Raw genomic sequence first — 17,475 nt, forward strand, 5'->3', positions numbered from 1 at the left:
AATATCACAGTTTACAATTATCTATACTATGAAAGAGAAGTTAACTCTTTCTTATCATCAACACAACTTACCTGCATTTTTCTGGATGTTCATCTCGCTTATTTTGGAAATCTAAAGTAATTTTTGCATCTAAACCAATACCAAAGTAGTTATTCATAACACATTTCTCTGTATATTCACTTCTGAAAGACAATTTAAAGTGACATTTACTCTCACACCGCTCATTATCTTGCATGTTGTGCCAAATTCGTTGACTGGACCTAAAACACTAAAAGTAAAAGTACAATTTTCTAAAAATTGGAAACTAGAAAATAACATTAATCAACAACATGTACAGTCGAACCTCACAAAGTTAAAGTAGAAGGGACCAGGCAAAAATGTTAAAATTATCCAAGGTTCGAGTCATCCGAGGTCCAGTATAACCCAGAAATAATTTGGTCGATGATTGTGTCTGCATTTACATCATCTGTTGTGCTTGTACATGTTCTTCACTTTCGATGGTTTTTCATGATGACTTGTGTCTCATATCATAAGATATTTTTTATGTGTTGTTTATCATTTTTTGAATACTGAATGCCACCCAGTGTTTAAGGAAAATTTTCATTTTATTTTTTATTCATCAAAAATGTCATAAGTTCATAACATGCTGCTTTGCATGACTCTCAATCAGAAGATTCGTCAAACCATGTGCTCAACATTACCATGGTAAAATTTCAGATCCACTAGCTCAACGAATTTCGTCATTGAAAGACACTTAATTACTCTGGTCTGTTTGATGTTTAATTAAATATTCAGATACATGTACCATTACAATTCATCTGTATTTTTTTATTTTTATCAAAATATCTAATATCACAGTTAGCATGAATTCCTACATGTCATAAATAAAGTTCGTTTCTTTTCACTACACATGCTATTTTGGATTAATAAAGCCAATAAGAGTGTCAACAAATAATATAAAAAGCCACGCTAATCATTGTAAAAACACTTGATCATGGTTTTTAAAAACAATCAGTAATCCAATTAATAAGTTTACTTTGAGACATCAGGGTTAATTAATCACAGAGTTCTATCGAAGGGACTGATTGAGAACCTCAAATTATCCGAGATTTTGATTCATCTGAGTTCGAGTTATCCAAGGAAAAATTGTATTGGAGTAAGAGGAGTTTTGCTGGGACTTTGAAATTAGTTCTTGTTATCTGAGATTTCGACTCTTCTGAGTTTGACACAATAGTTCAACTGTATCACTAAAAAAGTTACAGTATACTGTTTGATCCTAAGCAAGGTTTGTCACACAATTTGCACTTTACATGCCTAATTTTTTTTTGAAAAAACATTTTTTTTTAGTAAAATTTAGTTTGTATGACTTCAAAATACAGTCCTACCTCGATAGCTCAAGATATTGAAGTTCGAAGATTTCTGGATTTATTTTGTTGCCAGTCAAAGTTTGACTTGATAGAAATTGCTTACTACCAACCGAAGTTTCATTACAAAAAAATGTATTTTTCTTTCTATTTCAGAAAGTTATGTTGATTTGTAGACCTTAGAAATACTATGCTTGCTCTAAAATAAACTTTCAGAATTCGAGTTTGTCGGTCAGTAATTTGTTTAAATTTTACTTATCATGCTGACAAAGAACTTCGGAGCATTCCCAAACTTCAATTAGTACATTTTGTTAGATGAAAACTATGTAATTAGTGATGACATAAATATTACCTGTGATTACCTAAAGTGACACTTAAATTAATGATAGGTCTTCAGTTTCACACCTTGACAAAATGGCATACAAGTTTGTGTTAGTAAGGGATATTCTCTAAGATTTATTATCATGCAGATGGATTAGTCAGTTAGAGTGTTTGAGAAATCATAGTTCAAGAAATCCAAGGTTATTTACATTGATTATGTCAGAGAAGTTTTTGTTACTGAGAATTGTGTTCGAGCCATTCAAGTTCGAGCGAGTGAAGTTCGACTATAAATAAATACATTTGATAAGCAGTTCTCTTTCTAAATAAGTTTTTTTTTTTTTAAATGACTACTTACGCAGGTATTTCTTCTTCCATGAGAGGTGAAGCTGCCGCACACAGTGCATCAGCATTGGCTAATAAAACTTTACTTATAAAACTTCCACCTACCAATTTAGCTGCTATATTACTACTTAAACCTGTAAAAAAAACAATTAGTAATGTTAGCACATTCAGATATTCCGTTCTTGAAAAGCCTTAACTCTACACTGAAATAAAATAAAAAGAGGATTATTGATTCTCATTCTCTTATCTACAAAGTCACACAAAATATTCAATGGATAAACTTTAACATGATCTTTACAATACCACAATAATCACTTTATCAGCTGAAGTAGAAAAATTTTGATGAGTCTTCCTTCAATTCTATAAGCTGTTTCATTATCTGTTTTCTTTGCTTCCCATTAATCCATTACAGTATATATTATCAATATTACCTTTTAACTATGGGTAATTGTGAAATTATTTTAATTTAAATGTGAACGAAAAACATCTACTTACTTGGTAAAGCATTATAATCCACAATAGGTAATCCTAATAAAGACATAGGAATGTTATCTTTGGATGCACTTTTATTGGATAAATTTGATCCTATACTAGACAATGTACTCATACTGCTTATTCTTCTTGAAGATATAGGTAGTAACTTTGGGGATGTGTCTAAAAACCAAAAAACTTTCATCGAGTGCCAAAATAGAGAACAATTCAGAAACAAGAACAAAACTATCACCTGACCAATAATAATGGGGATATAAAAGCAAGATAATTTAAATTAAGACCTATAGTATTCTTTAATCTCTTTGAACACATTTCAGACCATCAAAAGGGTAAAGAGCACAGTTAAAAAAATCAATTAAAATGTTCGTTTAATATAGTATGATACTAATAGAAAGGAAAGCAGATTTACCTGCCAAACATCAAAGCTATATTACTACATACCTATTTTCCTTGAAGAAGTTTGAGATCTATAGGATTCCTCAGCTGTAAAAACTGAAAATGAAGGAGCAGATCTAGAGGTATGATTATCAGCTAACAGGGAACCACCTGTATGGTTATTGTCTAATTTCTCATTACTACCCATTGATCTGGATTCATTCTCTAAAAACTGTTGTGTCTGAGCATTCTGTTCGTCAACAGCTACAATACAAAGAAACCAATACAGTACCTGTAAAACTAAACTCAAATACAAGTACAAACGCTAAATAGTTTCATAAAAACATCATCTGTATCATAAAATAATCAAATGTATTTTCACTACTAGTGATTATTTAAATAAATACATAAACTTTAAAAAAAAAAAAAACTAACAACATGATTGTTGTATTGGGTTTAAAATAATTATGGTAGAAAAAAGTTGAGAGAAAAACTAATCAAACTTAAAGTGACCAATCATCATCTGATTAAGGCAATTAATCTAGTCTATAATAACATCGACACTTAATTCAAACATGATTTTGCAAACCCAACAAAAATGCAAAAATCAGTGAAATTGGAAGATAACATAGAGTAAAAAAAAAAGGAAATCTGGATTTGAAAAAGCGGAATTCCGTTTTATAACCAAAAAAAATCATGTCTGTTAATTTCTAGCAAGACTTTTGGTGATGGAAAAGTTACTAGAATTCAGTAAAAACAAATAAATAATTATCAAAGCTGCAATAATAGGTAAATGAAGCAATTTCAGAAATGTCAAAATATATTGTGAAGAACTGAAATCTTCCACTCTACTAGTGTTTAAATTAACAACTCAACGCAAGAAAATCAAAGTATGCCATGAAGCTAAACCTAAGAGTGAACTTATTAAGGCCTTTTTACCAGATTAGCTGTAATTGAACAGCTTAACAAATGTACCCTAACTAAATGTTTTTGACAAAGAATATACATTAACTGTGCATATCAAGATCATTTACCTCTTTCAGTATGTTCAATAATTTGTCTTACAGCTTTCTTTAAACTATTTGCTCGGGACATTAAAGCATCTCTTGGTTTGAATATTGCCTGAAAATAAATAATACTTTTTGATTGAATCTTGCCTATAAAACAAACACCATTCAGGGGCTGCTCTGGCTTCCAAAATTCAGTCGCCAGAAAAATCGCCAGCTGCCATTTTTTGTTGCCAGTTTTCAGAAATTAGAGCCAAATGGCGCAAAAAAAATCATACTTTAAAAAAAGAAAAAAAAAGTATAAGTCCACTGATGAATTATCTGTGTCAATTCATCAAAATAAACTCTCCATTCATGACATACATGTACCCAAAGATTCACTCTTGATGCATGTTTAAGCAGGTTTTTTGCTCTAGTCTGTCGCTTTCATATGCATAAAATAAAAAAAAAGTACTACTCCAGAAACAGGTATTTTACTTCTATCAAAGACTTTATATTACTATTCTCATATAGTCAATGATTTTGAAACATGATCACCTTTGTCCTTTATGGTCTAATTTATCTAATACAATATAATTTTTTTTTTTAACAAACTTGATTCTTTTTTTCAAGTGATAAAATTTCTATCAAACTACATTTTGTACCATGGACCATTAACTGTGTCCCTGTTTAATTATCTTGATATCTGAATAGTACTTTGAGAATCCCCATTCTATTTGTTTACCGATTTTCCCCCAAAAAAGTCATTTGGCAAAAGTGTAAACAAATGTCATCCATTTTCTTTTACCAATTCTTTCATTTCGAAGTATTTAGACACTTCCTGATGGGATAATCATTGTTAATTGGATTTAATTTATTCTGTTATTAGGTAAGTCTGTTTCAGAATGTATTACATGGTTAAACAGGGCTGTGAAACTTGTGTGTAGCTACGTGCTCATGGCCTTAATTGTGTTTACCTTTGACAAGATGATGAGATTTTTGATTGGCTCAATAATATATTTACATTTGATTGACACCTCCCATGAGGATATTTTCAGTCACAGTTGCCTGGTCTAACTACCTTTAATTGCCTTCAGTCGTGAATAGGTCATAGTCAATCAACTCTGACCAGGTGTCAACACAAAATTAGAGAGAATATCCATTGCTAATAAACTTCACGTCAATTTTAATATACAAAACCTAGGCACCAAGAAAATCGCCAACTGGCTATTTTTGTCACCAGATATAATAAAAAAATCACAAATTGCGACATTGGTGAAGCCCAGCGCGACCCCTGCCATTGAAAGACTAAGTATCTTTCACATTTGTGCAAATTTCTATAACTCTCAATACGGATGGAGCAATCAGTAAAAATCCCCTTTTAAAATCAAAGTGTCTCTAGTTCCTATAAAGTGCATTGTGATAAATAAATTTGTCTTGTTCTACTAAACAAAACCAGGCTTTCACTTGGCTTTGAACAATTTCTATTGATATCAGTTAGGTTAGACAAATCATTCAAATAAAGCTCTACTTAATGTCACATGAAAATGATACACAGTTATTGATGTTAAATAAAGAAAATTTAGCAGGATATAATCATTTTCATAAAATGACATAGTTCACCACTGATTAGTTGCATTCACTTACAGATTTAGTATTTGTTATATTGGTGATTTCTGATGGGACTATATCTCTGTCTGGAGAACCTATGACAGGCTCTGGTTCGGCTTTCTTGGATACCTAAAAAAATAAATATTCACAAAGGTTAAGGTTAAATTTCTCATGGTTTCTTAATTTCTATCAATAACTTTATGGATGCAAAAAAAACCCATCAAATTTCTGAATGTAGTTTGTGTTGGTGAAACAGTGCTTCCTTTAAACTAACCTGAGTGGAGGCTTGAGCTTCTTCTTCTAATGTTGTGAGCAAACTCTCTAATTTCTCATTCAATACATTACACTGAAATATAAATGACATCTGGGTTACCCAATATTCTGCTATACAATCAACATTTAGCATGACAAGCAAACATAACAGGTAAAAAGTCTGTCACATAACTTTGTCAAATTAAAAAAGTGAAGACAGTATACAAAAATTACCCCAGTCCATATGGTAATCCTAATCATGTGTTTTCTGGTTTTTTTTTTTCTATCTTTCAAAATTTACTTTGTGATGAGTATTCATATTCCTTGCAACCTACTAACTGATAAACAGCTGTATTTGCAAACAGTCATGAAAGTTTCATTGTGATGTCACAGACAATGCATATTTTATATCACCTGTGGATGAGATAAGGAAATCTTGTATGGCTAAAATAAGAATAAGTTTCTCAAATGCAAAATTCTTTTAACAAAGAAGGAATGAACATTATCAACATAAGACTTCTGTAGTACAAGTCACAGTTGTTCATAAATATACTAACTTAATAATAGTAACTGATAGGGAACCTATAAATCTCATTTGTTAAAACTCAGTGATTCCTTTCACCAAAAATCGCAAGTGTAAAATTAGTCATAAATTATAACATCATAATAGATCAAAGTATTGTGATGTCATAACTTACAATTAATTTTACTTTTTACGATTTTTTGTTAAAAGGATTGCTGAAACCAATACTTACTTTATCAGATATATCAGATTCTTTTCCTTCTGTTTTATATGATTCTCCTACTTTTGCAACAAAATCTTTCACTGTTTCACACAGAACTCTGAAAAAGTGAAGAACAAAAATTAAAATAAACTTAGAATTAGATTCAAACTTATAACAATATATGCTGAACCATGCATTTCATGTAATTCTTTTGTTCAAGTCTATGTGTTAAAGAATGGTCATGAATTTAAAATGGACTATAACAACTCAACTCATCATCCTCCATCCAGACTCCAAATACAGTATACCTTGACAGACAGACAGACAGATTTATTTATAGTGGTATATCATATTATGTATGTAAAAATGCACAAAAATGTACTTTCATAGTAGCTTTAAAACTTACTTGGCTGATGAGATTACAACAGAGTGATCTTCGGAATGTAAGATTTTGGAAAGATGATTGGCTACAGAGTCTTCATATACAGATATCAGATCAAACTGCAACAGAACACAGTTATATTACTGTATTTTCTGGACTATAAGTCGACATTTTATTTCAAGAAATGGCCAGCCTAGACTTATCGTCCACTTCGACCTATATAAGGATTTTTCAAGAAAAAATGTTCATCTACAATACATTTCTTTATTTGTTTAGTTCATTTGATTGCCTTCATTCACAATTTTGTGTAAACTGCAATCAACAAAAGCCATCAGTCAAACAGTCAAACCGGGAACAAACTCGAAGATTATTGATCACTGCTGCTGTCCTTTATAAATAAATAATATGTTAATAAAAACATTATAAATATATAAACAAACTCCAGAAGGTACAACAAAATTCTTTTTTACTGGTAAGACATTATCGAGTGTTCCGGAGTTATCAGTCCTTTAATATGCCAATTTATACCCATTTATGGTATGTTGTATCACATTTGCATGTGGCTCAAATTATAATCAGTTAAAGTGTTACCTAAATGGCTAATTGCAACCAAATTTAAAGGTACCCGAACTAATTTCCCATTAATTTCACCCCTCGGTACCGATGCTTAATATGTTTACGATTTTCAGAAATACTATACAAAGTAACATCGCTGGAATAATATGCTGTGAAAAACAAACCATTCAACTCGGATCTCTGCTGACACCTACGATATAAATGCACATGTCTGACCCTTGACTTATCTGGCAAATTTGACTTAACTATGTATTTTTTTTTGTTGATTTTGGGCAAAATTTAATTTATACACCACAACGACTTATAGTCCGAAAAATACACTAAGTCTACTTTATAATGAATTATCAATAAAAACATATTTTATGTCATAAATAATTCAGCTTTCATTTTTAAAACATTCTGGAAAACAGTTTTCTCACTCTAATAGTACCAAAATTTGAACCACAAAGATACTGATATAATTCCACTTTATTGTCTACTACTGTAACTCAAGCATGACGACAACACCTTAATTATCAACATACCTGTTGAGATAATTTACGTGGAGGTGGCATTGTACCTTCATATGTCCATATACTCCACCTGAAAAAAAAAGATGTTGAATGTAACAAAAGTAGTGACTCACACAACATTTAATTCAACTGTATTTTAATTCAAAGGATACCCTGACTAAATTTCTTATGTAACTAAAACATTACTTAAAACAATATAAAAAGTTTTATATTGCAACATATTTGTTTCTCAATCTATACTTCAGTACTTACCTATCTAGCATTTTTATTTGAGAATGTTCTAACTTTTCTAATATCACAGGCAGCTGTGTTTCAGCATCAAATGCTGATCCCCATCCTAACACTCTAGCCAGATCATTCCCAGTACCAAAGGGTAAAACACCTATCTGACACTGAAAGTCAAGAAAAAACATATATAATAGAAGGCCAGAAATAAGCAAGCACAAAGTCTATTTATTATTTGTGGATGCAAATATCTTGAAGGAGGAGATGATTTTATAAATTTCATAATTCAATCAGAATCTTGATCCTTAGACATCTTACCTTATGAGCTGAAAAAAAAAAATACAAGGCAATATAAAGCATAATGTCTCCTTTTGATGAAAAAAAGCAGTTTTACCTTGACCTTTGACCTTAAGAATCATTTGATTACCTGTTTCAAGATTATCCAAAAGGCTAAGCATGTTCAAAGTTAGTTCATGGAAGGTGGTTGAGCCCAGTATGTTCAGAAGGATATAAAAGAATGACAATAGAACAGCAGTACTACCATATTTCTGTTGTTACATAGAATGCAAGGGGTTAAGAAAAAGGAAAGAGGAAGAATAACAAACAAAAGCACATCTTACCTGTTTATGCAGTTCTAACTTGTCAATTTCTGAAAGAACCCAACCAACACTTCCATCCCCTCCACATACTAAAATTCGGAACTGATCAAACTTCTGGAATAATCGAAGCCTGAAATAAAATAAAACTTTATTACAATCGATTCAGCTAAAATAAAAATTTCAGTTGTAAGTAAACTAATGGTATAACTGAAGTGTAATAAGTCTTCAAAGTATTAACTGATATCATAACTATTATATGCATTTATACACATGTATATGGACTTTCTACAATGATTCTGAAGTAGAACAACTATTTTGAAAACATGATTTTTTTTTATGCAACACAACCTATAAATTTGAACTTAGCTAGTTGAACATAAAAACTTCTGGCTTCCATTGTATTAAGATAAATGTTACTCTCAACACAATCCAACAAATGTTACTGATAAATTATTGTGATGACCATATAATATTTTTTACTACATGTACAGCAACTTTCATTCAGTTAATAATCTATTTCAGTCACAGATATACATTATTACTGTTGACAGTTCTCTTTGGTGATATCTATATTGATATCAACCAGGATGTGAATTATTATAGAGGAGTATAAATCATAAATTATACCTGATATATTCAAAATTTCTTTTTAAAGTGTTATTAACCTGCAGTTGTGATACCAAAACTGTTGTGTTAACCTTCAAATGTGAAACAATAAAAAACAGTTGGACCTAAGTGGCTCTCCTATCATATTTAAACTTATAAAAAATTATCTTCACCTTAATAAGCTCTTTATTAATATCTTCAGGCTCTTCATTACTTAATGACCAGACAATACCACTGACTTACCCCGGATGAGGTCCTCCATTCATGAGATCAAAAACCTGAGCTGGATTTAAGAGTTGCTTAAACCGTCTTAAAAACTTTACTCCCTGAAAAATTAACAATACTGGAATCAGTACATAGACCAAATCCCAGAGTTTTCATAGGGACTAGTGTAATTACATAAGTTCATTTTACAGGCCATTAGCCTATAATCAGGGAGAACACAGTCATCATTTCCAATAAGTCATTATGACATTACATTACCAAATTACAAAATTACAAATTGGAATCCCCATGACATCCTTAATGCATTTGTAATCATGTTCTCCAACATATCATCAAGGTAACTATGATAACTCTGAAATACAAATGAAGACTAGGTATTGTGCCATGGAATATTGATTCATCATTCTATCATTGGTCATCTGCCAAAGAAATGTTCCATTTCCTAAAGGAGAATGAAACAAGATTTCATCTGTGTGAAAACTGATTTCATATCCCTCAAAATTATTTCCTATACCAAACTTGACATGACAGGACATTAAAAAACAAACAACTTGTTTCTATGAAGTTCAGAATGTTAACCATTTTACATTACTGTCAAATTTTGATGGAGTGACCAGGAGTCACACTTCTTCCTTGCATTTTCTAGGACATTCAGTTGTCTTTTATCCTTAAGTCTTTCTATTTCTCTTCACCTTTGAACTAGTACATTTATTAGGATTTCATCTTTGTACTCACCTGATTATCACCAGACTTTGTATTGACAAATACAAGTAATGGGCTAGTTCTGTTAGGTCGTGTTGCCTCCCAGTAACCATCCGAGTCTATATTGTTTATAGCTGTAGGTGGTAGTATTGACACCCGACACTGACCAAGTGGACATTTCCTTGAAACCTCCTCTTTACAATTTGTATGAACCTACAACATCAAGTACACCATTTGATTACTGCCAATCTACTAATGCAAAAATAAATACGATTTTTTAAAGAACTTTGATTATTTTGAACATTACAGTTGCATTACAAGTATTCTTTAAAACTCATGTTAACCATGCTATTTAAATATTACTGTCAAGGATTTAACTATTTGTCAAATGTATGTGACAGGGGCATTTAACAAATATAAAGTAATAATTATTTATAAAATAGATAAAGGCAAAGCGATATGAAATTGCAATATATCTGTGGTAAAAATCTTAATGCCTTTGATCTTTTATAATAAAGGTAAATCAAATTCTCGCCTCTTAATGAGATATTAACTATTATGTCAGACCTACCATAACTTTGCACCAGAGACATCTCCAGTCCTGCAGTTTTAGTACACTACCACATGTTTTGTCGCAGACTGCACATTTAGCACTGACTGGAAGATTTCCTTCTAACCATTGGTGTGGCATTGAAATCTGAAGACAGAATAGAAATCTTTGAATATAACAGCATAACAGCTGTAAATCAGTTAGATAAAATATTCTGCATCAAGATTCTTTCAATTATATAGGTACCGGTAGTAGTGATTTACCAAATGTTTCATGAGTCAAAAATTTCGATAATTCACAATGTGAAATAAATTCGGTAATTTCACTCTCAGACTTTCTCCTGCTAAAAAGTCATCACAACATGTATAACAATCCGCTGTTTTGAATTTGAACTTTATGTTGAAAATAGCAACAAATAAAGAAGAAAATATATGTAATAAATAGAATAATCAATTGGTTATCGTGAATAATTACTTGTGCCAGGAACTCATTAAGATTTAACTCGTGCACAGAACAAGTTCTGCACACTTGTTAAATCTAGGTGTTCTTTGGCATTTGTGATCATATTTTGGTTATTCACTTTTTCTAATTAATTATCTTATTATTCTTAATTCTTAATTCTTGATAATATACCCCTTGATGCATCTAGTCATTAGTCCTAACTTTGGTTGAGTTATAACAACTCATTATGTGCTTGAGAAATGTGACACAGTTTTTTTTTACAATAGCAAAGCTTAAAAATGGTGATGAATGCACATAACATTAGTATGTTATACGTATCCCAGAACAGGTGAAAATACAAGATCAGGAAATGCACATGTATTATCAAATTGATAAGGGTGCACTATACAGTTACATTTAGGCGCATAGTTTCACACACAAAGTTGACCCAGTCAAATTTTGTAAAACTTATAATTGAAAGTTGAAATTTGGTGGGTATACTGTTTAAATGTAGTAATCCATTTATACATAGACAGATGTAATATATGTTATGATAAACAGGTGTAATCTAATGAAGAATGGTATCCGAAACGTTTCAGTCCCCTGCCGTATTAGGTTCTCTCCTCAGCATCAGCTGGCTGATTTTCAAAAAACCTTATTTCACACAAACTTTTGGAACTAAAATTGTGAGAAAATGAATCGAAAAAGAGTGTTATTACTTTTACCCTTTTTCTACCTCCTCCATGCATGTTTTAATCCGGTGCTAATATCTAAGTGCCTGATACTTCATAAAACAAAGTATTTGGCTGTTAGTTTTTGAAAGGCACCCTTGATTTGCACTAAAACTCAGTAATATTTTTTTCTGTATGTTACCATGGCTACTGGATTTTATAAAAATAAGCACTAAATTACTTATAAATTACTTGAACCTCCACACACTGAGGGCTAGAAAATATGACAAAACACTTGAAATTTCTGTGTGGACTACCTCAAAACAGCTTTATTTCAACAAAATGAGACCAAATTTTCAGAATTGACCTAACCATATATCCTAACTAAGAGAGCAATTATAAAAACTATTTATAATACAATCTGATTGAAAATGATATTACATGCTTTCTGATGAATTAATATAACTTAGTATATGTATTTCTGATTGAATCTGGTGAATACACCAATTACCATTTAAAGTATAAACTGTAATATACCAATGGAAGTTAGAAAGAACACATGTCAATCTAAAGAAACAAATCTAACATTACTGATATAAGGAGATACTTACCCCATCTTCATCTTCTATAATGTCTTTACCAATAGCTGCTAACGTTGTCCATTTACAGGTACTCTGTGCTTTCACTGCACATCTCTTATGAGCTTTGAATTTACAAACTAAAAACAATTCATAAATATGACATTACAATTATGACATGCAAAATGTGTATCCTGAAATGAAGAGAAATTTAAAATACTACTTAAACTAACTCACCAAAAATTAATGAAGTTTGGTAAGTGTACACAACAATTTATTATATGGGACCACTTACAGAGAGCTTAATGGCTCGACCAAAATGGAGTAACAATATTCTTTTTATAGTTAATATTTCACTGCAAGTTCCTAAAACTAGACTATAATTTATTAAGGATCTCTTACCTATACAAATATTGGCAATGTGCTGGCTAAAAATTATATAGGAACTTAGAACAACAACTGCCACCATATCAACTTTGTTTAAAATTTTATACACAAATTGTTTATTTTCTCAAATCAATGTTTAACAACTCAAACTCAGTGCTAAATAAGGAGTTAAATGGTTCAATTTCAAAACTCAACTTAAAAAAAAAAAAAAACAACGACATATGGCACCTTGTTTTGTTCAACCAAATACATATAATACAATGGTGTGTCATGCTATTTTTCACAGTTCCAGAAACTGAAAAGATCCATAATTTTTACACTTCCATTAATTAATAATAAAAACCATCTCTTACTTTAGCAGGCTCTATTAATAAAAGTTTTTAAAAGGTTAAGAGTTGCTGTGGTTGAGCAGACAAGCAAGATAGTGACCAATTAGGATTAATGTAACATTTCCAATAGTCTCTATAGAGCTCTGTTATACAGATATAGGTCTATGTTTATCTTACATCTCTTCCATTAGCAAATTCATTTCAATTGATTTCCTGACAATAATAAAGGACAATGCCAGTACCTCACCACTTCAATGATCCTAAAATAACACCATATAATGGGAGTGACATAGATTTAATGGAAATCCCTATAATTAACAACAAAGACGTAGTCAGTATAGTGGGAACTTTTTACTCCCAAGGTGTCATCTTGGCTGTCATCTTATCATTCTGACTGTCCTCTCTATATGTTTATGCTTAGGTTTTCAAATCAAGCTAATGCTCATGTTTAAGTTGATATCATCTGAATTGAACAAATTTGACAAAATTATAAAAATAAATCAAAGAGATCACAGGAATTCAAAAGAATAAAAGAATTTCATCACAAGGTTTATATTGTAGAACATTTTTACTAACCCTTACATGTGAAAGAATTTGGACATTAAAATTGAATATTAGATACATGAATTAGAAAATATCCCACTTCAGAAATTGTTTATTTTAACAACTTAATTAAAGTTTTATTACATGTATTTTAATTACAATACAACCAAATCATATATATCTCCTAAATAAAATTGTTCCAATAATTTCTGAATTATCAGTAAATCCAATTTGTTGTATTTTTACTATGAATATGCAATTTTACCAATGGAGGTATTATTACGAAAAATTGAAAAATGAAAAAAAAAAATGCAACAATTTTCTTTGGAAGATGACCAACTGCAGACTAAGAACCAAGCTCTACATTGGCACATCACTTCATCTTCCACTGGCATTTTAAAGAAGTATGGCATATACAATGTTGACAAAAGTTGAATTAACAATATCACAGGCAATTTCTGCATTAGCAATGTAATATCACAATGACAGTCATGGGAAATGATGATGTTTTCCATGACTATAGATTATAAATGCAGCAAAATAAATATGTACATATTCTCATTGCTATTAAAACTCTGTGATTTCTTTCCACTGGTGAGAGAAATTTATCATCTTTTCACTCTCTGTGAAAGAAATAACAGATCTTCAATAGTGACTAATGAAAAAACCTATTGATATCTAAATGTAAACAGACGGTAAACTTATGTGTTCTGGACATTTCCACCATATCTAACTTCATGACAAGGTAAGAAATTCACTGAAAATATCACCAGCCCTGAACTTGAATTTCACTTATTTTCTCTATAAAACCAGTCAAAATTTGCTAAATTTAAGCCGGCCCTGCCCAGAAATTACCAGTCACGGACAGGATGTCGGGCTAGTATTTCCAACTCTTTTCATGATGGTTTGTAATGTATCAATGTATCAAATATTCAAACAAAAGGGTAGAGTTTCCAATTCAACAAACATTAGAAGGGATAGCTACAACATGACATGTTCAGGTATGTACTTATAGTTTACATTTTATGAAAAAAGAAACGAAACAATTATTATAAAATGGAAGAAAAAAAAGAGTAGGACTTAACTCCAATAACATCATTCCAAATCTATCTAGTGTAATGCTTGATAATCTATACAAACTTGAAATGTTCTGTAAACATGCCTCTAGATTTTTAATAGAGAAACCACTTAGGAGGTATCACTGTTATACAGGTTTACATTAGTTCATTCAATCATTTATAGAACAAAACAAAACAATTAACTTGCACAATTCTTTAACATGTGGCTCAACATTTTTGCAGAAATATAGCATTTTTAATTAATACCATAAATATAACCAAAGACACCAGTTTTTAATTCTGTTTAAATTAAAAGATCATCTATTTGAGCAAAACTTTCTCAGCCCATGTATCTTGGATCTATCCTAGTTGTACACAGCAATTAACAGTCAAGGTATGAAATACTGCAATCTACATCCTATGACCATGTTCATCAATTAAGATAATAATTGATCACAATGCAGGTGCTTCTGTTAGTATTAACTAAAGACTATCATCTAAATGGAAATCTTATCTTTATGCTAAGAAGATCTTGTACTACATGTGTACTTTGGTAATAGATGTCAGAGAAACCTCATGGATCAATACTGAACCAGTTTATACTCCAAACCATTAATACAAATTGCAAAGATGACATACAATTATTGAGGATTCATTACCATTAGAATGAAACAAGGTCAATTTAAAAGTTGGCAGTCCCTTTTTGTTTTTAGGAATTTGACCCTGCAGATCAATATGATTTTGCTAGGGACTAAGTATGTACTAAGTTTGATTGAAACCTATTGAAGGATATTTCTCACAACACTATCACTACAGCCTATAACAATGACCCTTTCTTTTTTTCAACAGTTAGTATTACAAAGAAGTTGTAGTAAGACCAATCAGAAGACTATACCACTTCTACTCAACTACAATTACAGCAAGATTAAGCTTACCTTCACATGAAAGACCATGGGAGGTTACACCTGATAAGGCTTCACGACACACATTACAGTAAGTTGGGCGAGCATGGGAACAGGCATACCAGTTATGTTGTCCAGACATCATCTCTCTTTGGCTTGCATTACCCTGAAAAACAACATTTAATAATAAAAATAACTAGAAAAACTGTGGGTAATGTTCATCTACATGATACCTCCCACTCTTACATTTGATAGCGTGCATATTTTAACCTCCATTTTAGATCAAAATCTATAATAGAAGGTGCACAGTGAGCACATGTTATAAAGATTCTATGAAACTTTCACTCGATTCCATTCAGTAATATAGGAAAGGTATCAAATAAAAGATGTCCCCCCTAATGTCACCATATTCACAAATGACAAAGTCCATGTTTCCCTTTGTGAAACTCCAAATTGATTCTGACAAAAATGTCAAAAAGGAGGTACACAATAAGGACATGTAATAAAAATTTCATTCAATTCAATTTAGTGGTGTAAGAGAAGTACTGGATAAGACATGGGTCCCTCCTAGTCCCTATACCAAGGATAGACTAAATCCATGTTTCCCTATGTGAAACCCCCAAATTGATTCAGATCAAAATTTAAATAAGAGAATACAATAAGAATATGTAATAAAGACTCTGTGAAAGTTTCTTTAATTCCATTCAGTGGTATAGGAGGAGTAACGGATAAAGGTTGAGTCCCCCCATTTGCCCATATATTAACAATGGCTAAGCTCATGTTTTAGTATGAGAAACCTCCAAATTGATTCAAATCAAAATGTAAAATAAAAGGTGTACAATTGGAACATGCAATAAAGATTCTGTAAAAGTTTTATTCAATTCCATTCAGTGGTGTAAGAGGAGTAGCAGATAAGAGATGGGTCCCCCCTGTCTAATGAAATGACAGACGAAAGGATGGACATCCCTATCAATATAAATCTCAACTTTTCAAGTGAGGGCATAATAACATCAAAATAATAATAATTTATCTTTATTTCAAGAGGGTATCACAGTTAATTTACTAACTAATCTTAACTGAGGCCTATAGGGTACCAGTGAGGCTGTAGAGATCCTCTTTGATATAACCAGTGAAACTAAGATGGCAACTATAGGGGAAGTTTGGTTTACACATGTAGAAGCTATGATGACCATTCATTCATATGTTAAAATATTGTCCAGTCTCACCAATGTGCTGTAAACAACACCAGCACTGCAGGAAGTCTACTGAATTTTAAGTTCTGCAAGTCATGTTGCAAAACATGGTGTTTTCCTTCATAATACAGAAACTCAAGAAGATTTGAGTAAGCAGTTTATATTTACAAGGCTTACACACTTTGTTTTTACACATTTGACACTGTTATCTAGTGTTTTGTTTTGGTGTTGAGGAAACCTCAGGTCATATTAGGACAGTTCTTAATGTCTTAGGTATAGGAGACCTTAGTATGTTTAAGAATGACTTCCCAATTAGAATGGAAGAACTAGAAGAGGTTTCTAAAAGCTGAATGATAAGCAAACAATAAGGAACCCTCTAATCTTTTTTCTTTGTTTTATACTATGGCAAATGCTATTAGTTAGTTTACATCTATCTTTGTCTACTCATTTGTTGACACATGATGTCAAATGACCACAGAGTTCATTTAAATGTTTGCAATATTGCCAGATAAGAAAATGCACGTAATT

The 17,475-nt window shown here is 31.3% G+C and overlaps 1 protein-coding gene across 8 annotated transcripts in view; it reads right to left on the bottom strand.

Annotated features, from left to right (window-relative positions):
* LOC148624517 (diacylglycerol kinase delta-like) overlaps positions 1-17,475 on the bottom strand; it is an 80,176-nt gene that overhangs the window by 21,004 nt on the left and 41,697 nt on the right. For all 8 annotated transcript variants that reach the window (XM_088567148.1, XM_088567149.1, XM_088567150.1 and 5 more), the window contains 17 exons: positions 15,788-15,920; positions 12,569-12,675; positions 10,867-10,992; positions 10,329-10,508; positions 9,612-9,694; positions 8,784-8,892; positions 8,191-8,330; positions 7,951-8,008; positions 6,875-6,969; positions 6,499-6,586; positions 5,766-5,837; positions 5,528-5,620; positions 3,929-4,016; positions 2,961-3,158; positions 2,523-2,681; positions 2,041-2,161; positions 72-182 (listed from right to left, as the gene is read on the bottom strand). In XM_088567148.1, the coding sequence (XP_088423274.1) occupies positions 72-182; positions 2,041-2,161; positions 2,523-2,681; positions 2,961-3,158; positions 3,929-4,016; positions 5,528-5,620; positions 5,766-5,837; positions 6,499-6,586; positions 6,875-6,969; positions 7,951-8,008; positions 8,191-8,330; positions 8,784-8,892; positions 9,612-9,694; positions 10,329-10,508; positions 10,867-10,992; positions 12,569-12,675; positions 15,788-15,920 (1,961 nt within the window). The remainder of the gene's footprint in view (positions 1-71; positions 183-2,040; positions 2,162-2,522; positions 2,682-2,960; positions 3,159-3,928; positions 4,017-5,527; positions 5,621-5,765; positions 5,838-6,498; positions 6,587-6,874; positions 6,970-7,950; positions 8,009-8,190; positions 8,331-8,783; positions 8,893-9,611; positions 9,695-10,328; positions 10,509-10,866; positions 10,993-12,568; positions 12,676-15,787; positions 15,921-17,475) is intronic.

This window comes from Perna viridis, chromosome 2 (assembly GCF_037379345.1).
Source record: "Perna viridis isolate PV_CMFRI_1.1 ecotype Kerala chromosome 2, ASM3737934v1, whole genome shotgun sequence".
NCBI lineage: Eukaryota > Metazoa > Mollusca > Bivalvia > Mytilida > Mytilidae > Perna > Perna viridis.